General features: G+C 43.9%; 1 protein-coding gene across 3 annotated transcripts in view; it reads left to right on the top strand.

The window, feature by feature from the left end:
- Nucleotides 1–5,865: 5,865 nt before the first annotated feature.
- Nucleotides 5,866–22,430, top strand: part of DNAAF9 (dynein axonemal assembly factor 9) — a 59,952-nt gene continuing 43,387 nt past the window's right edge. For 2 of the 3 annotated variants that reach the window (XM_085545910.1, XM_015862980.3), the window contains exons 1-6: nt 5,866–5,976; nt 11,307–11,386; nt 14,796–14,915; nt 15,705–15,829; nt 19,539–19,635; nt 21,072–21,178. Coding sequence is in view for 2 of the 3 variants with exons in the window: in XM_015862980.3 (XP_015718466.2) it covers nt 5,891–5,976; nt 11,307–11,386; nt 14,796–14,915; nt 15,705–15,829; nt 19,539–19,635; nt 21,072–21,178 (615 nt within the window). In the remaining variant the exon portion in view is untranslated. Of the gene's footprint in view, nt 6,022–11,306; nt 11,387–14,795; nt 14,916–15,704; nt 15,830–19,538; nt 19,636–21,071; nt 21,179–22,430 lie in introns of all 3 variants that reach the window. The other variant, XM_015862981.3, reaches the window with a different exon arrangement.

Raw genomic sequence — 22,430 nt, 5'->3', positions numbered from 1 at the left:
AGACCTGTGGCCAAAGCACCTCCTACAGGGAGACTGAGCAGCTGCCTGTGTGCAACACCAACGCTGTGCCTTCCCCGTGGGTTTTCCACGACTGGGTCTCGCCTCCAGATGCTTTCTCCCAAGTCTCCTAAGGCTGTTCAACTCATGATAAGCTGAAAGGCTGCTCACTGGGGTTGGAGTTTCTCTGAAGCCTCCCCACCAGCTCTGATTTCTGGTGGAGATTTCCCCAGCCTTTATATAACATGAGGCAGAGTTTCACTCTCCAGCTGTAAGTGTCCTAGAGGTAGGGAGAGATTAATAATAAATTAAGATTTATGGCTGGTTACACCCATTTGCTGCATAGTTCACAAGAATAGCTGGGAACGAAGAAGCTTTTCATCCCAAGGCCGGATTTTAGGCTCTATTTTTCCCTATGCCAAGGGGCAGCACATTGATCAAGTGCATTTCCCCCCTTGCAAATCCTTGGAACCACATCTTTGATTTGCAAGGAATCCTTTTCCCTGGTGGTTTCACAGTACATTTAGGTAGAGCAAGCTGTAAAATGAACTATATTCCTCTGATTTGTCTTGTTAACAGTGAGACATGGCAGCTCGTGAGCACTGAATGCCGACATGCAGAGAAGCTTGCTGAGTGTGCGGCTGAGAGCTGTAGATCATGAGGATCTGTGCCCAACATCAAACCCGTGAATGAATGAACGACTCAGGGGGTACGATGTGTTCAGCCTCATAGATCATTGAACAAAACCTGGGAGCTGAGCCTGGTGCAGGACATCGGCTGTTGGCTTTGTCCCACTCATGGGGATGCCTGCTGGTTCCCAATGCCCCACCATGGAACTGGGCTGCAAGCTCAGCCTTCCTTCTGTGCACCAAGGCAGGGTGGAGGAAAAAAAACAGACCACTGCTGGCTTGTATTATTACCTGTGCTTTCCCAGATGATGTCTTGCAAGATTAAGTTTCATTTATCATAGAGGGTGAAGGAAATTGCCTCTCAGTGTTTGCTGATCAGCCCCCTGGCTTCCCACTGAGCAAACCAAATCAGAAAAAAATAGCTTTTCCAAATGATGTCATTGCTGTTTCCTTCCCCTAACCCCAGCTGCTGACAAACAGTGAGCGTGGTGCTGCATTGCTGAAAGCTGGGGAACCCGAGGGGTGTGTGGTCATGTCATATAAGGGGTCTGAAAGGGGATGGAAATGCAGTGGTGACTGCAGGCTGGAAATGAGTGATGGGAGGGTCTGAAGGTATAGAAGTCTTTCTTAGAAGAAGAAAGGGATTAAGAGGAATCAGTTCTCTGTTATCACTGAAGCATTTGTGATTACCTCTTGTGTAGCAAAGGGACAGCACTGGACTGAGTGTGGAGGTGGGTTGGAAGCAGCTGAAGATGTCAGCATTGGCAGCATGAATACAGCAGTTATATGAAACGTTGGCAAAGGAGATGTAAAGCTTAGGTGGATTTTCCCTTGCTGACATCCTTGGCTTTGTAAGCACACAGCCTTGCTGAGCCAGGAACCGTTGCAAGCTGGAAACAGAATCCAACAGTGGAAATGCCAGAGAAATTCTGACTGTTTTGGAGGAAAAGTGCAGGGCAAGAGGAGGGAAATGGCTTCAGAGAGACAGAAACATCTCCTGAGAGTCTGTTTAGTGGAGGAAAATGAAGAGAGATGCACCAACACCAACACAGCTCTCTCATAATTCTGATTCTATGATATCATTGAAGAGCCCTGAAAAATTTCCCTGTATGATGCAATGGAGTTAAAGCAAATTTATGCACGCTGACAAATTCGCTTTCTTCAGGCACTGTTTGTGTGCTCCAGGACCACCAGCTGAGGAGCTCTGCTGTGCACAGGGAGGCTCAGAGCTGCTCTCGGCCCACACATTTCACTTTTGAAGGCAGTACATTGCCTGGAGTTGCAACCTCTCCCCAGTCTGATGGCTGAGGCCAACAGGTAGAGACTTGAGAGCAAGCTGGAGAGCTGTAGGATCTGCTGCTGCTGACTTAAAGCACGTTTTAAGAAGTGTTTCCCCAGGCAACATTCAGAGGGGACTCCTGGAAGGGCGAAGCACAGCGCAGGGAGGGATTGGAGCCCTGGAGGAAGCAGGGTGGGAGAGAGAGGTGGGAAACTGTTCCTAGAGATAACAAGGTGCAGGGAGGCCACACAGCAAGCACAGCAGGTCCTGGCTTCCTTAGTGCATCTGAGGCTGGAATGACTGTATCAAAAGGAGGGAAGGAGATGGGTGTAGAGTCAGTTGCTTCCAGGAGTGAAGGCCACCCAGCAGGACAGCTGTAGTGCGGAGGTGGAGGTGGCTGTAGTCAAGTACTTGGGAAGGAGCAGGTCTCTGAGGTTTGGGGTTGGATCACTCAGAGAGGCTACACTGTCTCCATCCTTGGAGGTTTTCAAGACAAGATTGGATAATGCCCTCAGCAACCTGGTCTGGCCTCATGGTTGACTCTGCTTGGAGCAGGAGATTGGGATAGAGACCTCCTCGGGTTCCTTCCAATCTGAATTTCCTATGATCCTAAGGCATATCCAGAGTGTTCTCTGCTTACAGTCTTTCCAGAGCATCCAGGGGTTAGAGGAAGGAAGTTAGCACACCATTCCTGACAATTATTTCCTGTTTTTCATCAGAAAAAAATACCCCATGGGTAAATCTGCCTTCAACCTCCAGGGTCACAGTGTGAGTAAATAGAGAACTGAATTTTAACTCATGGAGGCGGACAGAAACAGCACCATGGGACTGAAGATGAGCAGATTAAGAGAAAAGAAAGTGTTGGCATCTTCTTTCATCATGAAGTACAGCACCTGGAGATGTCCCACATCATGTGGGGATGAAGAAAGTGTGGCACTGAACTATCCATGGGACAGGGCTTCCTCCATCCACCAATAAACATCTCCCTGTTCCAACCACCTATAGAAAAGTCAAAGGCAACTTCAGCAGTTACCACCAACGGCCCCAAATTCAGCTTTCCGTGCCTGCACGGGGTAATGAGTCCCTTCCAATGCACTGTATTCTATGATTCAATGCAACACTACACCCCATAAATCTCTTCCAGCTCACAGCCACCCTTAGCCTGGTATCACACTTAGCTGAACCCTTCACTTACAAAGACCAGCAGCAAAGACACCCAGGTAACTCACGGTTAGCAATGCTATTTTTGCATTGCCTTTCCTGTGTTTGCAGGATCTTGGTATGCCACATCTCCATCATCTCCTGTGTCCCCACCCTGTATTTCATGGGCACTCGGCGCCGGATTCCCAGTGCTATAAACACACAGTCTTCATCTTGGTGGAGAATGAACTCGCCTTTTTATTGCCTTTGACTTGAGGGCTGCAAGGAAAACAAAACAATAACTTAAGGGTGGAGGAAATCTCCCTATCTGTCTTCCCAAAATAACACTTGGATAGAACTAAGATTTAGCCTGGAGAAGTTGGATAAATGGAGTAGGAAGTATTTATCACCAGCACTGTTTATTATTTCATTTTCCCTTCTGAGTCTTGTTCTATCCCTGCCTGGTGCTATTCATGTTTCATCAAGAGTTCTATAGGCAGAGCATCTGTTTGTGGCGTGGACATGTACGCTGCCTTGAGGGCACTGCCTGGAAGGTGGACTCTGCTAAAACCTTTATGGGATCCCAGAAAGACTACAGGATCCCATAAATCGGAATGGAAGGGAGGAAAAGCAATTGTTACAGAGCACAGCAGGTGGCTGCCTTGTTTGCTTACCGTGAAGCATGGCATTCTTTGCTTTTTCTCTCCAGGAAGTTTGAACTATTTCCTTTAAACGTGCTGTTCCAGCAGGAGAGCTGCTCCTTGTATTTATGATGCTACACAGGGATAAAAAAAAATACAATAGAATGAAAGAATAAAACTGAAAGCCTTGACAGACGTAGCCTTGGCTTCTATGGGCCTGACTGCAAGATCTGTGTAAGCCATAAAGCTTTTCTGTTTGCTGTTACTTGCAACAGTTGTGCTATCAGTGCCACCAGTTATCAGCTGCATTTCAGCTGTGCCTGGCACCATAGAGAGAAGCAAAGCCAGAGCTCTGCCTTCCAGCTTTGTTTCTGGAGCTGCCTCTGCCTGGCTGTGCCTGGTTGAACACAAGGGATAGAGAAACATCTTCCAGCTACAAAATGGGGCTTCCACCACACTGGGAAGTTCTCCATGATGAATCATAGCTGGCACGGGCCAAGGATATCCAAACCTTCCCGTGGCCACCAGCTCCCATGCCAACAAAATGAGCAGCACACACATATTGGTGGGAAGTGTTTGGCACATCCCAGTAGCACGAGCAACCACCAGTTTTGGGTGTAAAGTTGAGGTGTTCCCTAAAAGGAGGAAGGAAAGATCTCTCCAGGTGTATATTCCAGGTCAAACAAAAGCTATTTTTGGACACTATGTTCATTCTAGCATTTCTTTCTCCATCGGTGCAGAAGGGATTTACTAAAAATGAGGATGCATTCACAGGTGATGGTAGGAAGGCAGCTGTTTCCATAGGCAGACGCCAATGTTGAGCTGAAATGAATAATGTTGAGCTGAAATGAATAATGCGAAAGCCCTATCCAGGCCAAGCAAACAGAGACTTTACCCAGATTTTGTGCCTTATTGTTGGATGCAATTTAGGTCAGGAGAACCCTCCAAGGAACATCAGCAGCAGCTTGCCCTCTTTCCCCATCACTTTGCATTCATCTTCCCTTCTTTGGCAGCTGTTATGGATTTCATTCAGCTCTCGATGTCAGCATACGAGGAGGGGCTGGGAGATGTGACGCACAACCTGGGGACACTGGCCCATCCAAGCCATGTGAACTGTACCAGTGAGACCAGAGACAGCATTTCTCTGTTGGCCCAGGGCAGCTGGGTCACAGCCCAGCACATTTATCTTGTATTCTCTGCCCTGTGGCAGTGAGCAAAGTCCAGTTTGGTTTTCGAAGAAAAAAGGAAACACCTCCACAAAACAAACTGTCACCTGAAATGAGGTGATAGCGGGGTCTATAGCCTCGATTGCTCCCACTATGGCTGGAGAGAGCAGAGAATCACAAGTTGGAAGGGAACCACATCAAGGGTCTACATTGCACCATGCTCAAGCCCAAACCCTATGGCTGGGAGCTCCTGCAGCCTGTTTTATGGCCAAAACCCTATGGGGCAGAGCCTTTTCTTCACAGCCAGCCTGTCCTTCGCCTAACATGGCTGAGGGTATATCAGTGATACAGCCATCTCTGTGACTCTGAGGCTGAAGAAACCTGACATGGCTGAGAACATCAGCATGGCACAGCTGAGGAAGATTAGAACCAAAATACGACGGTCCCGTCTCAGTCCCTGCTTAGAACGAAGAGCTGAGGGAAGAGGAGCAGGCTGAAGAGCTCGGCTCATGAGGGAAGAGGAGGCCGCGCTCCGCACAGCTGACGGCTTCCAAACACGTCGATATTTGTTTTTTTTTCAAAATACCCGTTCCCAAAGGGACGGAGAAACCTCAACCAATCGCTGCCCAAGAGATCCGACAACCCACAGGGGGGCGATGAGGGTTAAGGGGGAGGTGAATGTGTGTCTATATGTGTGTGTGTGTGGTGAGACGCGCCCCTGTGAGGCGGAACGGGCGCTGCGCCCATGGCAGGCGTTGGATGAGTCCATTCTCCCTGTAGGGGGGGGTTGGAGGAAGAAGTCATATTTCTCGGAGTATTTACACCAATCTGACCAAATCTTCCCATTTCTACTTAGAAATAAAGCCTATTCTGAGTCCCACAATAGAAGCGAGGATGATGGGTTGCATCAGGGAGCGGCTTGTGTGCCTTCCTATTCTTTCCCCCCCCCCCCCTTGGAATGAGGTGGTAGGTGCGAGGCGGGGCGCAGTGGCCGCAGTGCTGCCGGCTCCGTTGTGGGAGCGCTGCATCGCCGTCGCTATGGCGCTGTGCGGCCGCTCGCCGTTCCTCCGGCCGTCCCCGAGTCCCTCAGAGCGCCGCCCTAAGGCAGCCCAATCCTTCGTCAGGTAACGGTGTGATGTGATGGGGAACGGGGTCGGAGAGAAGGACGGGTAGGGCAGGAAGGCACAGTCTTGTCTCTACAGTCCTATATCTGAAGTGGGGAGGGCTGTGAGGCTGTGTGAGGTGATGGCTTGTATGTCAGCTCAGGTGTCAGTAGGTTACTAGAGCGTTGTTTCTATATAAAGACTCGAGGGATGTGTGTTAAGCTATAGTGTGTTAAGCTATAGTGTGTTTGTTAAGCTATACTGTATTACCTGAAGCGTTTCAACGTCACGAATTGCAACCCAGGGCAATGAGGACAGCAGACGTTTGTAATACTCTATATAGGAGCACCCAGTGGTGTAAAAATCAGGTATTAAATAGGGATGACTCGATGATCTCTAAGGTCCCTTCCAACCCACACAAGACTGTGATACTGTGATGCTGCAGAGCTGGCCCTGCTACCTGCTGTTAAAATGCTGTGTGTTAGCTGTAGGCTTTTGGCTTTGCACAAGGAGGGAATAAAGGTGCTTTTGCTTTTCATGCATATGAAGAGAGGAAATTGGGCACTGAGAGAAATGGAGGTCGTTCTGTTTGCTTGATATAGGTGAATATGGCTGCTGGGTGATGGCTGTGTGCCTTCCCAGCCTGTGCTTAGGAGGCAAATTGATCACAGGAGGGAATGCAAGAGGGTAGGCTGACTGTATTCAAATCTATATATTGAATGAATAAGTTCATTGCTTGCTTAGAAATAGCTTAGAATGCGTCTCACAATCCATAACCAGTAGCCAAACACCCAACAGGCAGGAGAAAAAACAATAAGCCAACAAAAACTGGAAGAGAAAATGGTTCCCACTCAAGCCCTGTTTCTTTTCTGAGCCATTTCTGTAATCTGAGATCCTGTTTCAGAGTTGTCATGAGAACATCTGCAAGCTTTCAAGCTCCGTTGGGAGATCCGGACAGCATCTGCAATGTGGTGTGTTTGTAGGAGGCATGTCGTCTGTTCCTTATTTCCCCCCCCTCCTTTCCCTCTCCAACGTTGGTTCTTATGCTGCCTTTTTGCAGCCCAGATGGAGGCAGGGAGGTTGGTGTTTGCAATAAATTTTCCCCCAGCGGTCAGCAGATACCAGGCAGTTAATAAAAATAACTTAAAACAAAACAATCCGTTACCCTCCCTTCCTCCTCCCAACCCCCCCCCCCCCCCCCCCAGCTTTGAGTCCCAAACAGGAATGGAAAAATTCTTAAGACTATATAAAGAATAGAGAAACGGATGGAGATGATTCTTGGAGTTCTTCCATATGCTTTAGAGCTCTGTTGTGCTGTATGGTATGTTGGGAGCTGGTGTGAGCACAGGGACCCTCAGCATCGCAACAACAAAAAGAATGAAGGTTCTGCCAGAAAAAAGAATTAAAACCAAGAGGAAGAAATCACCCCCTTAACTAAAAGATGAGTAATGCCCAAAGAAGGATATGCCTTTTTAGGAGGTGATGTCATGCTTCGTGTGTCTGTTTTTTGCAGAGAATGAGTGTTTTAATTGTGAATACATGTGTTTCTGTACCAAGCCTCCATTGGGTGTGCTGGGTAGATACCACCATTTAAAATCCAAGTGAGCTTGTTCATTTTGCATTACCTTTGTGTAAGATAGAATGGGCTGATCCCCATTGTTAGTTACCCACGTTTGCAACAGATTCCCAACAAGAATTGTGTTATGTGTGGGGAAGTGCAACATGAGTCCTTGGGCTCGTTTGACATTGTCTTTTCCTATGTACCTAATATTAAACCGTTCTGGTTTTAATCACCGAGTGGTGAAGTGTGTGGGTTTTATCCTACAGCTTCGTAAGAGCAGTCGGTGGGGGTGTTTGGGAGCACGGTGTGTTGTGGTTTCCCAACCAATTGTAGCTGGGGATGATGTCTCTGTGTCGAAAGATTAACAGTTTGTATCCATGTGTTCCTCTTGTCATTACGATGGGGTTCGGATTTGTTTCACCTAATTGTTTTTAATGGCTTGGGTTCGAAGGGAACCCATAGATCATCAACTTAGAACCCTCCTGCCATAGCAGGGCTATTAACCTCCAGAGGGTTGTTTTTGTTTTAAAGGAGACCTCAAAGAAGAGAGACCTCAAGTTCAAGAAGAGAAGGTTCCAAGGAGACCTCGTTGTGACCTTCCAGTACTTGAAGGGAGTGTATAAGCAAGAGGGGGAATATTTATGGGGGTGGGCTTTGATAGGACAAGGGGGAATGGTTTTAAATGGAGACGGGGAAGATTTAGGTTGGATCTTAGGAGGAAGTTTTTCAACCAGAGGGTGGCGATGCACTGTTCACAGGTTGCCCAAGGAGGCTGTGGATGCCCCATCCCTGCAGGCATTCAAGGCCAGGCTGGATGTGGCTCTGGGCAGCCTGGTCTGCTGGTTGGTGACCCTGCACATAGAGGGGATTGAAACTGGGTGATCATTGTGGTCCTTTTCAACCCAGGGCATTCTATGATTCAAGGGACGAAGGAGAGGATGAGAAGTTCCCAAATTTAGGTAGCTTTCTACCATGCTGGAGAATTAAGATGTCTTAGGGTCTGTTGTCTGCCAGGCTGGGACCGAAGTTGGAAAGGATTTGGTGCTGTGTGGTTGATGGAAGTGGAAAGACAGAGTAAGAAAGAAGAGCCCACAAGGTGAGGGGTAGAGCTATGAGATGAACTCAGCTGTATGTGGTGCTCCAGCTGCCATTAGTCTTTGGTCATTGGGATCAAGCTGATGGAGAGTATTCTGGTTTGGTATTGTGTGGCCATGTGGCTGCAATGCTGGTGGTCCAATAATGGGCTCTGAAAGTGAGTTTGGTCTTGGGAAACTAAACTTAATGTCATGGCACTTCTGATTTCAGAGCCTGATGAAGCAGGATCTGCTTACAGTAAATAAGCATTACTTACGTTATTGTCCAGATAAGGTCAAGAAGTGGGGAGTTTGGTCCTGTAAAATGCATGTTGAGTTGTAGTTTCTTCCTCCAGATCCAGTTTAAATACTAATTAACGTTGCTGAGCATCCCTTTTCTAAAGGAACTGGGTCTCCTATTTGCGATGAAATTACCTGCGTTCATTGTAGGGCAGCTCTGAAAATAGATGGGAAATTGTGATGCGTTGAAGGTGAGCGAGCTCCATTGACTTCCATGCAGTAAAACAGAATTATTTTAGTGAGTTAAGAAAAGAACCCACAAGTCTTATGAAGCTGGGTATTGGGTTTCATATAAACTGCTATTGAAAGTGATGGATTTCTGAGAGCCTTTAGCACAGCCTTGCTTCTGGTTCCTCTTTTCATATATGTCTTGAGATGGGGATCGTGTCAGACTGGGAAATCCAGCACAGAAAATAACAGCGCTGGAAGGTCAGTGAGAAGCCTTGCAAAGAACAGACTTGATGTATTTTATTTCTGGCATCTAGAGTGGAAACAGATGGTGGTAGCAGCCAGCTCGCTGGGAGAAAGGAGGAGCCCTTCTTTCTTTCCTTTATTAAGTTAAAACTGTATCTTTCTTAGGTAGCCTACATCTATTCACATTGTTCTCTGATTGCTAATGTGAAGGTCTGCAGGGTCTTGGGAGGGTTGTCTCAATGCACCCCCATGTTGGCTGCTCTCTGTTCGGGCTTTTATCACGTGTGGGTTTGTAGCCTTTGTGGGGGAGGAGTGTAACATCTGCTAATGTGGAGCAAAACATGCTTAGCTCAGTGCTGCCCTGAAATCACATCCATCACCCCAACAGCATAGAAACCACAGCTGTGCCATCTCAGACGTTGATAGGGATCAACACGGAACCGACAGGAGATCGATGCTGATGATGCTGCGTTGATGCCATAGGGTTATGACAAGGGAAGAAGCTTGTGCACAGAACGAATTCAGCTGGTAGCAAGGAGTGCAGAAAGCACCGTGGAAATGTGAATTAAATGGATGTTAAATGCTGCGTGGCATCATTTAAAAAACCTATTTGTGCTGTTTTTCCTGATTGAGAAAGGCACAGTTGTTAATTGCGTTCATTTGCTGGCACGCACAGCTTGTGTCTCTCACTGGGTAGTGAGAGGCAGTGCTGTTACAAAGGGATTTTGCATAATCAGTATGGAGACGTGTGAACAGATGAGCATTTCTAATTCTTAGAAGTTAATGATGATCATTTTTCCTCCCTTCTGGTTTTTTTTCCCTCTTTTGACATCTATTCCAATATCAAGCCAGTACAGTAACCATTTCTTAATTGACCTAAGCACATGTTGTTGCCTGATGCTGCCCAACATTGTGGTTTGCCTTCTGACCCCCCCTACATCAGCAGTCAGGTCAGCTTGCCGATGGCTGAAAGCATTATATGTATTTTTAATCCCTGCTCCAGCGTTTGTTTGGATCCATAAGCTCATCTGACTTGACACATGGCTTCAAGATCGTTAGCACAGATACAAAGGGAGAAACAGAGCCTTGCAGCAACGAGGGCTCTTATTCTGATATAAAGCAAGGTAGAAATTGCATCTGCTGTTAAGAATTGTGTGGTGGAAACATTCTCCCTTCACCTACATCAGCTCTTTAACTGCTTTGAAAGCAGCCTGGCTGCCCGTGTTTGCCTTCTGGGCATGTATGTAGTAGGTATAGGTAGGTGACTTGCAGTTCAGGTCTTGTCTGAAGCTCATTGAAGTCCAGGAATTAAGGATTCATTACAACCCAAGACATTCTGGGTGCCCTATCCCTGCAGGCATTCAAGGCCAGGCTGGATGTGGCTCTGGGCAGCCTGGGCTGCTGGTTGGTGACCCTGCACATAGCAGGGGGTTGAAACCAGATGATCCTTGAGGCCCTTTTTCAATCCAGGCCATTCTATGGTTCTGTTTGGAATCGTATTACTGGGGCAAAATGAAGACTCAGTTCCCTATGTACAGCACTATGGAGGTGGAAAAGTCAGGGGTCTTGTTCCCAGGACCATTGCTCTGTTTCTAATGTGAAATGCAAGAAACTACCATTTTTTTTCTCTGACTTCATACACAGTCCAGCCTGTATTGTTGAAAAGCGTGTAGTGAGAGTTCTAATGATTCCCTTCAGTGTTTCTGAATAAAATCTTTCTTCAGACACAAAAGTCGCCTATTTTTAATGTCAGCCTTTCAATGTAATGATTGATGCACACTTGAAATGATGTTGAAAATATCTCCGGAGAAGCTTTTTCAAAGATTTCTTTCACAGGAACCACCTCTTTAACTGAAGCAAGGAAAAACATCCTGCCAAAGGCTGTTGACTGTTAAGAGGTTGAAATAAATGTGTCTGCAGTCTTATATTTTGTGCACATGCTTAGAATCAATAGTTGTAGGTTCTAGTTCTCTCTTTAAGGACCAATTCTCTTTCTTTTGCAGCTGCAGCCGCCTGCGAAACATCCAGAGCATCCTGACACAAAGCAGCAAATCTCAACCTGATGGAATCCTTTGCATTTTAGGTTAGTGTTACTTTCTTCTCCCCCACCCTTCCCCCCTTCTTCTCATTGTATTGATTAAGATGCCATGAATTTCAGAAACAGTAACTGGTTATTCCATGAACTCAGGGAAGTGAAGGGACTGGAGAGGACCCCATGAGTGCCAGAGTTAGTAATGATGATGTGCATTTTAATGGAGAATGGTGGTTGAGAACTAGCATGGCTCTTCTTCCTGCTTGGCTTACAGGGGGAATTGGGTTACATGGATTTGCATTAAGAAGTGGTGCTAGGAAGTATTTCCTGCCATAGCCTGTTTTACATGTCTATCTATATCTGTCTATCTATATTTTATATATATTAAATATATATATATTTAAATGGAGCAGCAAGAAAACTTGATGTTTTCTTGGGCCACAAAAAATAGTAAAGCCTACTTCTCTTTAGATTGATGTTGTCTGTGTATTATGACTCTTCCTAACCCACATTTCCTACAGTAATAGTTTGAGATCTAAGGTTAGTGGTAGCTTCACAGCTCGAAGACCTATAAAGGTAGTTGGGGCTTAATTATACAAGATGAAGAGTTTTGCTATTGATGTCAGCTTAGCTTCATAAAATACATCAAGTCGTGCCATCTCTGCCATTGGCTCTGTGTTACTCCCTGACTGTTAGTAATGCTGAAGCTGCAGTAAGTCCCAACCAAAAGACTGACCTGTTTATTTGAGAAACACTGCAGTTAAAAGAAGTCTCTTTGTGTAAGCCCCAGAGTAATGTGGAATGTTTAAGACCATGCATAAGACCATACCTCTTAATAAGCATTTCTCTTATGGAAGTATAGGAAGTGTTTTGTTGTTAGACTTGTGCTCTGCCTTAATCTCTTTCTGCACCCACAATGAGGCTGTTGTCTAATCTGACCTGACTAATGTAGTCTGAAGAATTTCTCACGTAACTTCTGGTTAAGCAGGAATGTCTTTCTTGCAAATGCTTTAAATCACTCTTCAAATTCACACTTGGCACGACAAAAATGTCTTGATTCCTCTTGATGTGTGTACAAAGCAGATAGTCTTGCACTGACTGCTTATAAAGTGTATGTTATATTTTTCCTGACTGTATTTAATGAGCTGGGCTTAATGGATTTCTCTCCCCCCCAGATTTAGTTTGGCTAATTGCAAATAATCCTAAGTCTGATATTCTAAAGTATGGAATGGTGGCATTCCTGCAGTCTTTGCAGGGGACAGAGGGCATTGCAAACTACAAGAAGAAGGAATGTGGAGATCAGAAGAGAAGTGTGTCCATTAAGTTACCCTGGTTCCCAAGGTTGTGTGTTTGGTTACAGGAGGTTGTATCTGTAAACCTGCCTGTAGGTTGTAACTCTTTTGATTGATCTCTAGTTTGATCTATAGTGTAGTTAAGTACCTTTTAATGGACTTTGACATTTACTTTTCCCATCCTCTTCAGGGACAGTAAATCTTGCATGGCAGTTCCACAGCTATGTGATGGTTTTGAATGACTGGCAAAAGGTGACTGGTCTGATTTCTCCACCATCACTTTCCTGTGTCCCTGAGGGCATTCAGTGTGTTACAGCACAGCTCTTGGTTTTGTTGCAGAAGGGCATGCCACAAATGCTTGGCTGGGACACACAAAGCAACACATCTTCTCCCTTTAGGTTGTTTTTGTCAGCTTAGCAACTGGGAAATGGCAAATATGTGAGATGGCAGAGCTTGAATAACCTTTGTTACAGAAAAAGGAGTTTTGATCCAAGCCTGCTCTTCTTTGTATTTATTTATTTAGCATCAGTTCTTTGTGTTTTTCTCCTATCTTGCACCCATCTTGCTGAGCCCATGGCCTTTCCATACCCTGTTTGATAACTGAATCAGCTCGGAGAGGCCAGATAAGCTCTGGCTGCAGCACTGGCTCTTGGGCAGCAGTGGGCTGCTGGCCTGACTCACTGTCTAGCAACGCCCTTGTGTGATGAGTTGGGAACAGAGATGACTAAATTTGCAGCTCAGCTGGAGCCAGGCGTGGGGGTTTCCTAGTTGCTGGCCTTCCCCATTGTTCTCTTGAGGGCTCCTGATAGACTTTTTGGATGCATCTTTGTCATTGTTTCGTTTCCTGTTTATTTTCCACTGAATGTATCTATTCCTTTAACTCTTATCTACCTCTGTAGAACAGTGCTAAAGCCACAGCATAAAAAATCCTGGCTCAAAAAGGGCTTCTCTCAGACCCTTCCTATGATTACCACGCCTTTTTAGGAAGGACTTTCCTCATTTTTCTTATTTTTTTCCAGGCTTCTTATTTCACCTTTTTCCTACTAACTCTTGTTACTCTCTTTGCCTGTCCCTGCTGCTTACCACATTGGCTCCTTAGGCCTTGTAGACCACAGTCATGAGCCTGGCTGGATGGAAGTGGCTGTGACTTTTACCCCTTTTCTTTTGCTGAGCCCACAGTTGGTGATGTCTTGTTAGATTAACGTTCTGTATGGTAAGTGATGTTTGCTTTTGGGACATCAGTAATGCCCCTTGCAGAACAACTGATCTAACAGCTTGCTGCTTCTGAAGGGGACCATCCTAATTCTTGCTTTGTTCTCAATTGATTGCTCAACTGATCGCCTTCAAAAGATGCCTCAGTTAGGCAAGTCAGCAGTAAACCAGATTATCTTCAGCACATTGTGTGTGCTAGCTTTCAAATGCTATCCTAGATTTCAAGGTGACTGGTTGCATTTCAATAGTTCTCACAAGCAAAGGGCTGGTTGCTTCCTGGGAGGGAGAACAGAAGTCCGAGTTGAGCTGAGTCCTGTTTGTACTGTGACCTGAGTTCCAGATGAGCTGCCAAGGCTCCCTTTTGTTAGGGAACACCTTCTAATGTGTGGAATTGGAGCATCATGGAATGGTTTCAGTCAGGTCATGTAATTCCAATTTGTGCACTACATATTTTGTCAGAATATCTTCTCGTTATTTGCTCGAAGTTTGCAGTGGCTTTCTGGTGACTCAGGGATTATACTGTAATACTTGCAAGATAGTGTTTAATCATGTATTCCAAAGCAGGAGATTTAGGTCACGGGATTAGTTTGTTAGGAAGCTTCAATCAAGAACATATTTGTTAGAATGAGCACTGCATACAGGCAGATGCCAGCTTTGTGTTACTAAAGTTGAAATTCTGTTGCTTCAGAATACTGCAAACAAATAGACTTCATTTAAAGCAGGGCCTGTAGATTTAGGTCGAGGGAGGAGTGAGAGTATGTAGCAACAAACTTGGAAGAACTCCCTATTCCCTCCCCATGCTTTTCCACTGTGTTAAACCAGAATGCTCCGTGACCGTGAGAAGGAGTTCAGATAAAACTCCTATTTAAACAGTTTTCTTCTTTGGGAAGAACCCAAGCTTTTCAAATGTTACTGTATTAAGACAGAACATCTTACATGTGATTTTGCTTTTGCAGGAATAGACAGTCGATACAATGAAGGCTGCAGGGAGCTGGCCAACTATCTGCTTTTTGGCTTGTATAATCAGAGTAACAATGACTTTGAAAGAACTGGTTTTCCTGAAGAAGTTCTTGATGGTAAGTAGCGTGTTTAGCATTTTTACCCATTCTTTCCTCTTTCTGGAGATGGAATGGGCTGGAAAAAGGGACTCAGCTCGCTCTAATGGTATGGAAACTTGATTGAGAGCACTCCCAAAGAGCTCTTGTTATCAAATGTGCCCCACTCAGATGTTTTAAATGTGGAGAAATGTGCCCATTATGAGAAGTCCTGGTTCAGTTTGTTTGTACCTTTGTTATCAATCAGTGTGTGATAAAACCAGCGGAGTTTTAAAACACTCTTGGTTGTTTTCTTTCTTTTACTTGAATATATTTACCCATTTTTGTAATAGTTGAGAGGCAGCCAGTCACTGTGACCCTGCATTATTCCCTTATTTTCACAAAGCTTTGAGTATCCATCCTGTGCGCTGCAAGGCTGGTTTTCAGTTGGAGCAACCTCCTGATGTAATATCGGCAAGAGCAGCTGTGGTTTACAGTTCAGAGTGCTCTGTGAGTGCTCATCTCTGACACTCTTGGCTCGTCCAAGGACAGGCTGATGCAAGTTCTTTGCAAGACTTCAGAATAAACCCACAGTTGTTCCAAACAGTGAAAAGTACTGTTGTAGTTGGAGCAGTGTATGGCTGCCAACTGATCCTTTTCAGAAAGGGAAAAAAAGAAGTAGGGAATGATTGTTTATTTTAAATAGTTAAACAATTTCTTTTAATGAGGTACTGTATAGGGAAAGTGCTTTCTGTTCAGTTCCTGTGTTCATTTTGTGGTTGTACAACTAGAGTCCTGATGCTGGAATAATGCTTGTTCTGGTTGTTGCAGATATAATCATATTAATAAAACCTGATAGTGTCCATCTGTACTGTAACCCTGTGAATTATAATCATCTTTTACCATACGTGGCTTGCTGGAGGAACTTGCATTTTCACTGCCTAACTGAAAATGAGGTAAGTGGAAAAGGGATGCAGATAAGAAATGCATTTCAGTAATACCTTTCTAATGAACTCATTCGAAATGGAACTTTTATTTACATTCCTTCTTTCTCTGTTTCATGCTCTATAGGGAATGATCTGCATTTACATATGGATTTTAATTTTCTTTTGCCAGTGTTTGCAAGGAAAATATGTTTTGAATACTTGGCATTTTCTGGCATGCAAAAAGAAGTTGCTCCCCCACTAATTTGCTCTTCTTTTTATATGACTCAGTGATCTTTCAATGCGGAAAAACGTGGGCTAGAAGAAATGCAGGATCTGAATCACGTACATCAGTCAGCACTGTGGTTTCCAGTGATAGCTGTGTTTGCTATCAAAGCAGTGTTTTAATGCATTGTATGCCAGTAGTTTTGGGATATTAGGAAAGATTGGCTTAGTTAGGCATTTACAACCAGCAAACTCTATTATCTATCTTGATTTTAACTTTCAACTATTCCTTTCAAGTGGTATTAATCTCAGTAATGAGAAAGGCTGGGTTGTGACACTCACTTCAATCACACTGTGGCTACTGGATAAGAGTTTCATCTCCCACTTAGAAGCCAAGGTATTCTTAGAAAAGCTGCGTGTATTGTAGTTATTCCAGTAATGATAGAGGGGTAAAGAATGAAAATAGTTGCCCATTCTCATTTCTTGCAGTGAATGACATGAGGGCGCATGCTAGTAGACAATTAGTTGCTTAGCTGCCAGGGACTGTGCCACTTTAAGATTACAAAGCAGCACTCTGCTACCACTGTATGCTACTCTGCAGGTAGTTCTGGTGCTTATTGAGGAGCAGCGTATGAACCTTTGTATTCCAGTTGAGGCTGGAGTAGTGTTCATTCAGTTCTGTGAAGGCGAGCTTCTTTTCCCCATTAAGTTCTGTTTAGTTACTTTTCTAAATTAGAGTGATGCTGAAATCTGAGGATGGTGTCTCAGGAGCCTTGATGAAAAAGGGTGAAACTAGTAGAAGAATAAATGGGGAGGTCAGGGAGACAGTCATTTTGTTCCCTTCTTCCAGCTTGAAAGTGATGGTAATTACCATTAATGTTTTTGTGGGGCTGCTTTCTACTGAGATTGTATCCAGAATTATGAAATAGTCTAGGTTAGAAAGGACCTTCAGAAACGATCTTGACTAACCCTTTGCGTAATACAGGGTCAACAGTGAGATCAGATCTAGTCTTTATAGCTGGGTGTTGAAAGCCTCCAGGGATGACGACATCAGAACTTCTCTTGGCTGCCTGACTTACCATTAGTTGGCTGTCCTAATGGAGAAAGTGTTTTCTTTTATCCAATCTGTATGTCCTTTATTTCGATCATGCTCTTTGTTATACAACCTGCCAGTGCATAGCACTGTGAAGACCCTGTCTTTGCCATCTCAGTAACTTTCTTCTAGATGTTGAAAGGAAGCTCTGAGGTGCAACCACAGCCTCCGAGCAATAACAGAATCTCAGTCTCTCCCCATAGGATGAGTTCTCCAGCCCCTTGGTGTGCTTGGTGGCTCTCCACTAAACTTGTATACCAGTCCCAAGCAGTATTCTAGATAGGGTCCCATGAGTTCTGGATGGATAACTGCTTGCTGTTAAGATAGAAACAGCTGAACCGCAGGTTAAAACACAGCATAGCAAAATCCCAAACCTTGACCTCACAAGGTTTTTCTGTTGTGAAACCCACTGCTGAAAGGACCAATCTTGCAGCGTGCCTGAATTCGGTCAACCATGCATTTTGGAATGAAGAATGGAGGCATTCTTAACACGCTGCTGCTAGCATAACTGCAGTCTAAGCTATTTAAAAATAAGCTGCATCTGCTTATGGGCTTCTGTATGATTTGTCCTGGTAAGCAGTCACCTTAATCACACAGTGCTAGCTTGAAATAATGATCCAACTGGAAAGGTAAACTGTACAGAAACAAATGGAAGACTTTGGGATTTCTGATGCTGAAAATACAGGGTTTATTTCATTGCATCACACAGCTCATTCATGCAGCAGCACTTCCTGTCATTTCTTAAGTATAAGAATTGCCAGTTTCCTAGATTACTTCTGATTAAAAAAAAAAAACAACCCACACAATTAAAAGTCCGTTGCTGTGTTAATCTTTAGATACATCCTGTTTACACTAAGATTGCCTGGAGTGACTTCTAAGCAGCCTTCTTTTTCTTTTTTTGTCAGTGATAGAAATAATTTTTGCTTGCTCTTCTAAAAAGTGAAACATTGTTCTGGAAATAAAGCAAGTGATGCCATACCTGGCTATGTAGCTCTTGATAAATCTGGTATAGCCTTTGTTTTTCCTCCTTTCCTGTTTGCTTGTAACTGGACCACAGGAACTTCAGGCAGTTCAGTAAACCCAAGTCTTACGCCTGGGTAGTGACAGTCCCTGCTATCAGTGCAAGCTGGGGGAGGTAAGAACAGAGCACAGCCCTGCTGCAAAAGGACCTGAGGATAATGGTGAATGGCAACTATATGTGAGCCAGCAATGTACCCTTACAGCCCAGAAAGCCGACTGGATTCTGGGCTGCATCCAAAGAAGTGTAGCCAGGGCTCTGAGCTGTGAGTGTCCCTCTTTGTTGCAGGAGAGTTGGACTGGTCTTTAGGAGTCCCATCCAGCTCAAACTATTCTATTACTCTAAGGTGAATATCCTGCCTTAGTGAAAGGACAAACATACAACTGAATAATGCTTATTTTCAAAATGGCTGAGTAAGATAGGAGTTTATTGCCAAGTAAGGTAGGAATTGTATAAGCTTTCTGAGTATCATGACTGCATATACTGCACTGTTTCTATATATCTGCAATAATAGATAGCAAGCCTTTAGCATCCTGCCAAAAAAACACTTCCTGTTCTGTTGGCATTTCAAGTTTTGAACTGGCAGTTGTTTTGTGTTTGGCTTTGACCTCAAACTTTGATCTGGTTTTCTGGGACAGAGTAAGGAACACATCATGGAAGAATTTGGGCTGCATCTTAAGTTCAGGCTTGTCTGAAATGAACTTGTTCTTAAAATAAATGTCTTGGGTATACCCTGAAGCTCCCAAGATCTGCATACAGAAAGTTCTTAATCGTGCAATTTACATTGTGCAATGTAAAAATAAGATAAAAGGTAAGCAAAGCACCTCTGCCTTCTGATCGTGCTCTGAAAGGCAGGTGTCTCATGAAATGAGGTTGGCTGTGTCTTCTTTCCTCCTGCTTTTCCTCCATATACTGCTCCTTCAGTCAGGAATTAGTTCTTATTGCTTGCTTGTGACCTGAGGTGTGACTAGTCAGTCTGTTGTCCTGGTTTAATGCTGTTAATCTACGAAGACGTTTCTTTTCCCCTTCATTTTCTTTGTGGCACACCAAGTGATACTCAGAATATCTTTTCATTGTTGAAAAATTGTCAATCAGTTGACTTTCAAAAGATTTCACCAATTTCTGGAAAAATATGGTATGCATTTATGCCTTCATATAACCTTATTAAAAGTGTTGCTGTAAAGTTGGATTAAAAGATAAAGTCTCCATTGGCTTGAATGTACCCATGCCATGATGTAGTCTCCAAAACAGGGAGGTTAAAGAGGTTCTTATAGTCTTTTGGAAGCTGTAGGTAATGTTTTGGTGGATTACATGATATGACGCTTGCCATGAGATTAAAGCTCTACAATATATGCTGTCTTCATAGTAAAACTAACGGTCCAACTAATGTAAATGTTGTCTTTCAGTATGAAGATGAAGAGGCTGCAGAGGAGTTCAAGATTTCCAGCTTCGTAGACATGGTTCGAGATTGCAGTCGCATTGGTATTCCATACAGCTGCCAAGGTAGGTTAACTTGCTTTATGCTTGGAATAAATGTTCTGCAGCATGCAAGTCAAGCATTTCAGGGAAGGAAGATTTCTTTGCCTTTGGTAAGAAATAAGGATTAATCTGTCCTTTTTTCCTACTTAGGAATTGGGTTTCTTTCTGAAAAACGTTAGCCCACAGACTTGATCTGAAGAGTGAATGCTCTCAGTGTGAGACAGAGAAGTGATTTGCATTCGGAGGAGTGTGTTCTGCTACTACAGAAGTTCTCTGTTCAGATGGGAGCTTGATAAATGCTCCTTTATGTAAAGAAAGAATAAACATTTCGTTGTGCAAGTTTCCTATTTTAGCACTGAAGAAACTGGGCTGTGTAGCTTCCTGTTATGATCTGTAGCCAGCCTTGCACTCTGAACAATTTAATCTTATATTGTTTAGTAAAGTGTGTTTTGCTGTATCCCCAGTGGTGAATAATGAAGCAAAGCAATGTGTGTGCTTCACTGTGGGGTTTTTTGTCTGTAGTACAGTAGGTGAAAGTGGTTTTCTTGGTTTGGGTTTTTTTTTCTCTTAAGAAGAAATTGGAGAAATTGGCTTTTTTTCTTTTTTTTTCTTTTTTTTCTTTTCAATGACTCAGATCCAAACCAGACTACTTTGGTTAGCTTTGTTTTCTCAGTAACAGTCCTACATTTTCCCTCTGCATGTGTTCTTGAAGTTTAAACAGCATCTGAAAAACTTGTTGGTGTTCAAGATGGGGTTGAATGGAGCCCTGGGCAAGTGCCAGATCCGAGGGTTGGTGGCCCTGCCTGTGTTAGGGGGGTGGAACTTGATGACCCTTGGGGTCCCTTCCAACCTAAGCCATTCTATGATTCTTTGCTTCCCCTAAGGAAAAGGTAATATGCTCTCACTGCCTGTGAAATCCTTAATGAGTTGTGAAGGATGAAGGCCTTTTGTTAGGAAATCCCTACGGAAGGTGCATGTCTTAGGGATGGTAATTGTGCTTCAATTCAGATGACTTACAGCTCTGCTGATGAGTTTTGTTATGCCAGACTGAACAGTTTCCACTTCCTAACCTAAAATTCTGACTAAAGTTGGGGCAATTATGATTATATTTAACTTATGGCCAAAGAATAGAAGATTTTGGAGTAAGCACTGCTTCTTGTCTGTTACCTAGAATTTGAACGAGTGCAGTTTTGCTAATGCTCTTTGAAATAGATTTTCAAGGAGGAGCAATACCTTTTATTAGGCTGATAGCTGGAAAAAGAGGACAAAATGTGAGTTGTGGAGGAAAAAGGAGTCTTCAAAAGTTGCTTTCCTCTCCAAAACACACTTCTAATCACATACTTGAAGTTGGACAAATGAGATAATCAAGAGCCCTTGTTACAATCTCAGAGCATTCTGACGTCATACAGGAGCTGACAGTATCTGTGAGAGAATGGCTACATGACTCTTCTTTTTTGCAGGTCATCTACAGATCTTTGATATGTTCATTGTTGAGAAGTGGCCGATAGTGCAGGCTTTTGCACTGGAAGGAATTGGTGGCGATGGTTTCTTTACCATGAAATATGAAGTGAGTACTTAAGCTTTTCATTTTTTTACATCATTCTTTTTGAAACAGAAATAGATTCATGGAATCATTTTTAGCCAAAAAGTACCTTATGAGATCATTTGCTTCTGAATTGCTGCTCAGCTCATAGTAGGCTGAACTTTTAAGTTGGGTGTTTTTCCAAGCTGTGTTTTGAGTGTCCCAAGGATGGAGACGCAAGGCTCACCAAAAGACTGTTACGAGCTGTCCAATATTCAGTCCTGGCTAAATGGTTGTTATTGCACCTGGAACCTTCTGCTGTAATTTAGAATGGTTTTCTTTATGTTCTGTGGTGTCCTAATAGCAGACACACAGCTCCTTCAGCTCTGCTAGCTGGGAGCAGATCTTTGAGTGCTATAAGAGAAGCTGCTTAGTAATGAATACTGTAAAATGAGCTGAGAAAATGGCTGTTGCTGAGAAAGTCAGAGCAGTGAGCATGTTACCTCACCTCTAAGCCATGTTCCAGCATGACTTCTTGCTTCCTTCCTCCTTCAAATCATAAGGGGATTTCAAGTGGGAAGTGGCATTCTTAACTTTTTACATAACTGCTTTTGCATGGTCGTCTGTTGAGCAGCTGCTGTGTGTCACAGGCAGGGAAGGGAAAAACAATCTGTGGAGAGAGGTGCATTTGGGATTGCTGTAAATGACCTATAAATTAATGCTTTCTCAATTATTAAAATGGAATGGCTTCTCTTGACCCATTTGTAGCTCCTCAGACTTTCCTTCTCTCTGCTGTGCATTCAGTGCTGCTAAGTTAGAAAATCTGAAATCCAATCCATTTGTTTGAGATACCATTCTCTTGTTACGTTTCGGAAACGGTTGTCTTCATGTTATGAGGAGTTGAAATGACTCTGTAAAGCACTGAGGTTAGGAGGGCACATAGTACATGCAGAAGCAATTCAGATGCAGGTGTCCTTCGGGAATAAGTTTTTGAAGAGTGTTATTGCACGCATCATCCTAATGCTTGGAAGAACGCAGTGCTGATTGCCAAGTTCAACCAGCTTTGTCTAAATGTCAACTTTGCATGTAATTTGAATTGGCTATTGTATAGCACTTGGGATCTGCAGAAAACTGACTTTTCCATGCTTGTTGCACCAGCTGCCATTATTCCTGTTTAACTGAGTTTTCAAAGGAGATTTGTTTGAAAGATGCAAGCAAAATGTTCCGCATATTGAAGCTGATGAGCGTTCAGAATATTTTCATCCTTCTCAGTCCGTTCCTTTGTAACCAACAGTGG

This window comes from Coturnix japonica, chromosome 4, assembly GCF_054131305.1.
Source record: "Coturnix japonica strain WE chromosome 4, WE-NBRP24, whole genome shotgun sequence".
Taxonomy (NCBI): Eukaryota; Metazoa; Chordata; class Aves; order Galliformes; family Phasianidae; genus Coturnix; species Coturnix japonica.
This window is presented reverse-complemented; position numbering and strand designations above follow the sequence as displayed.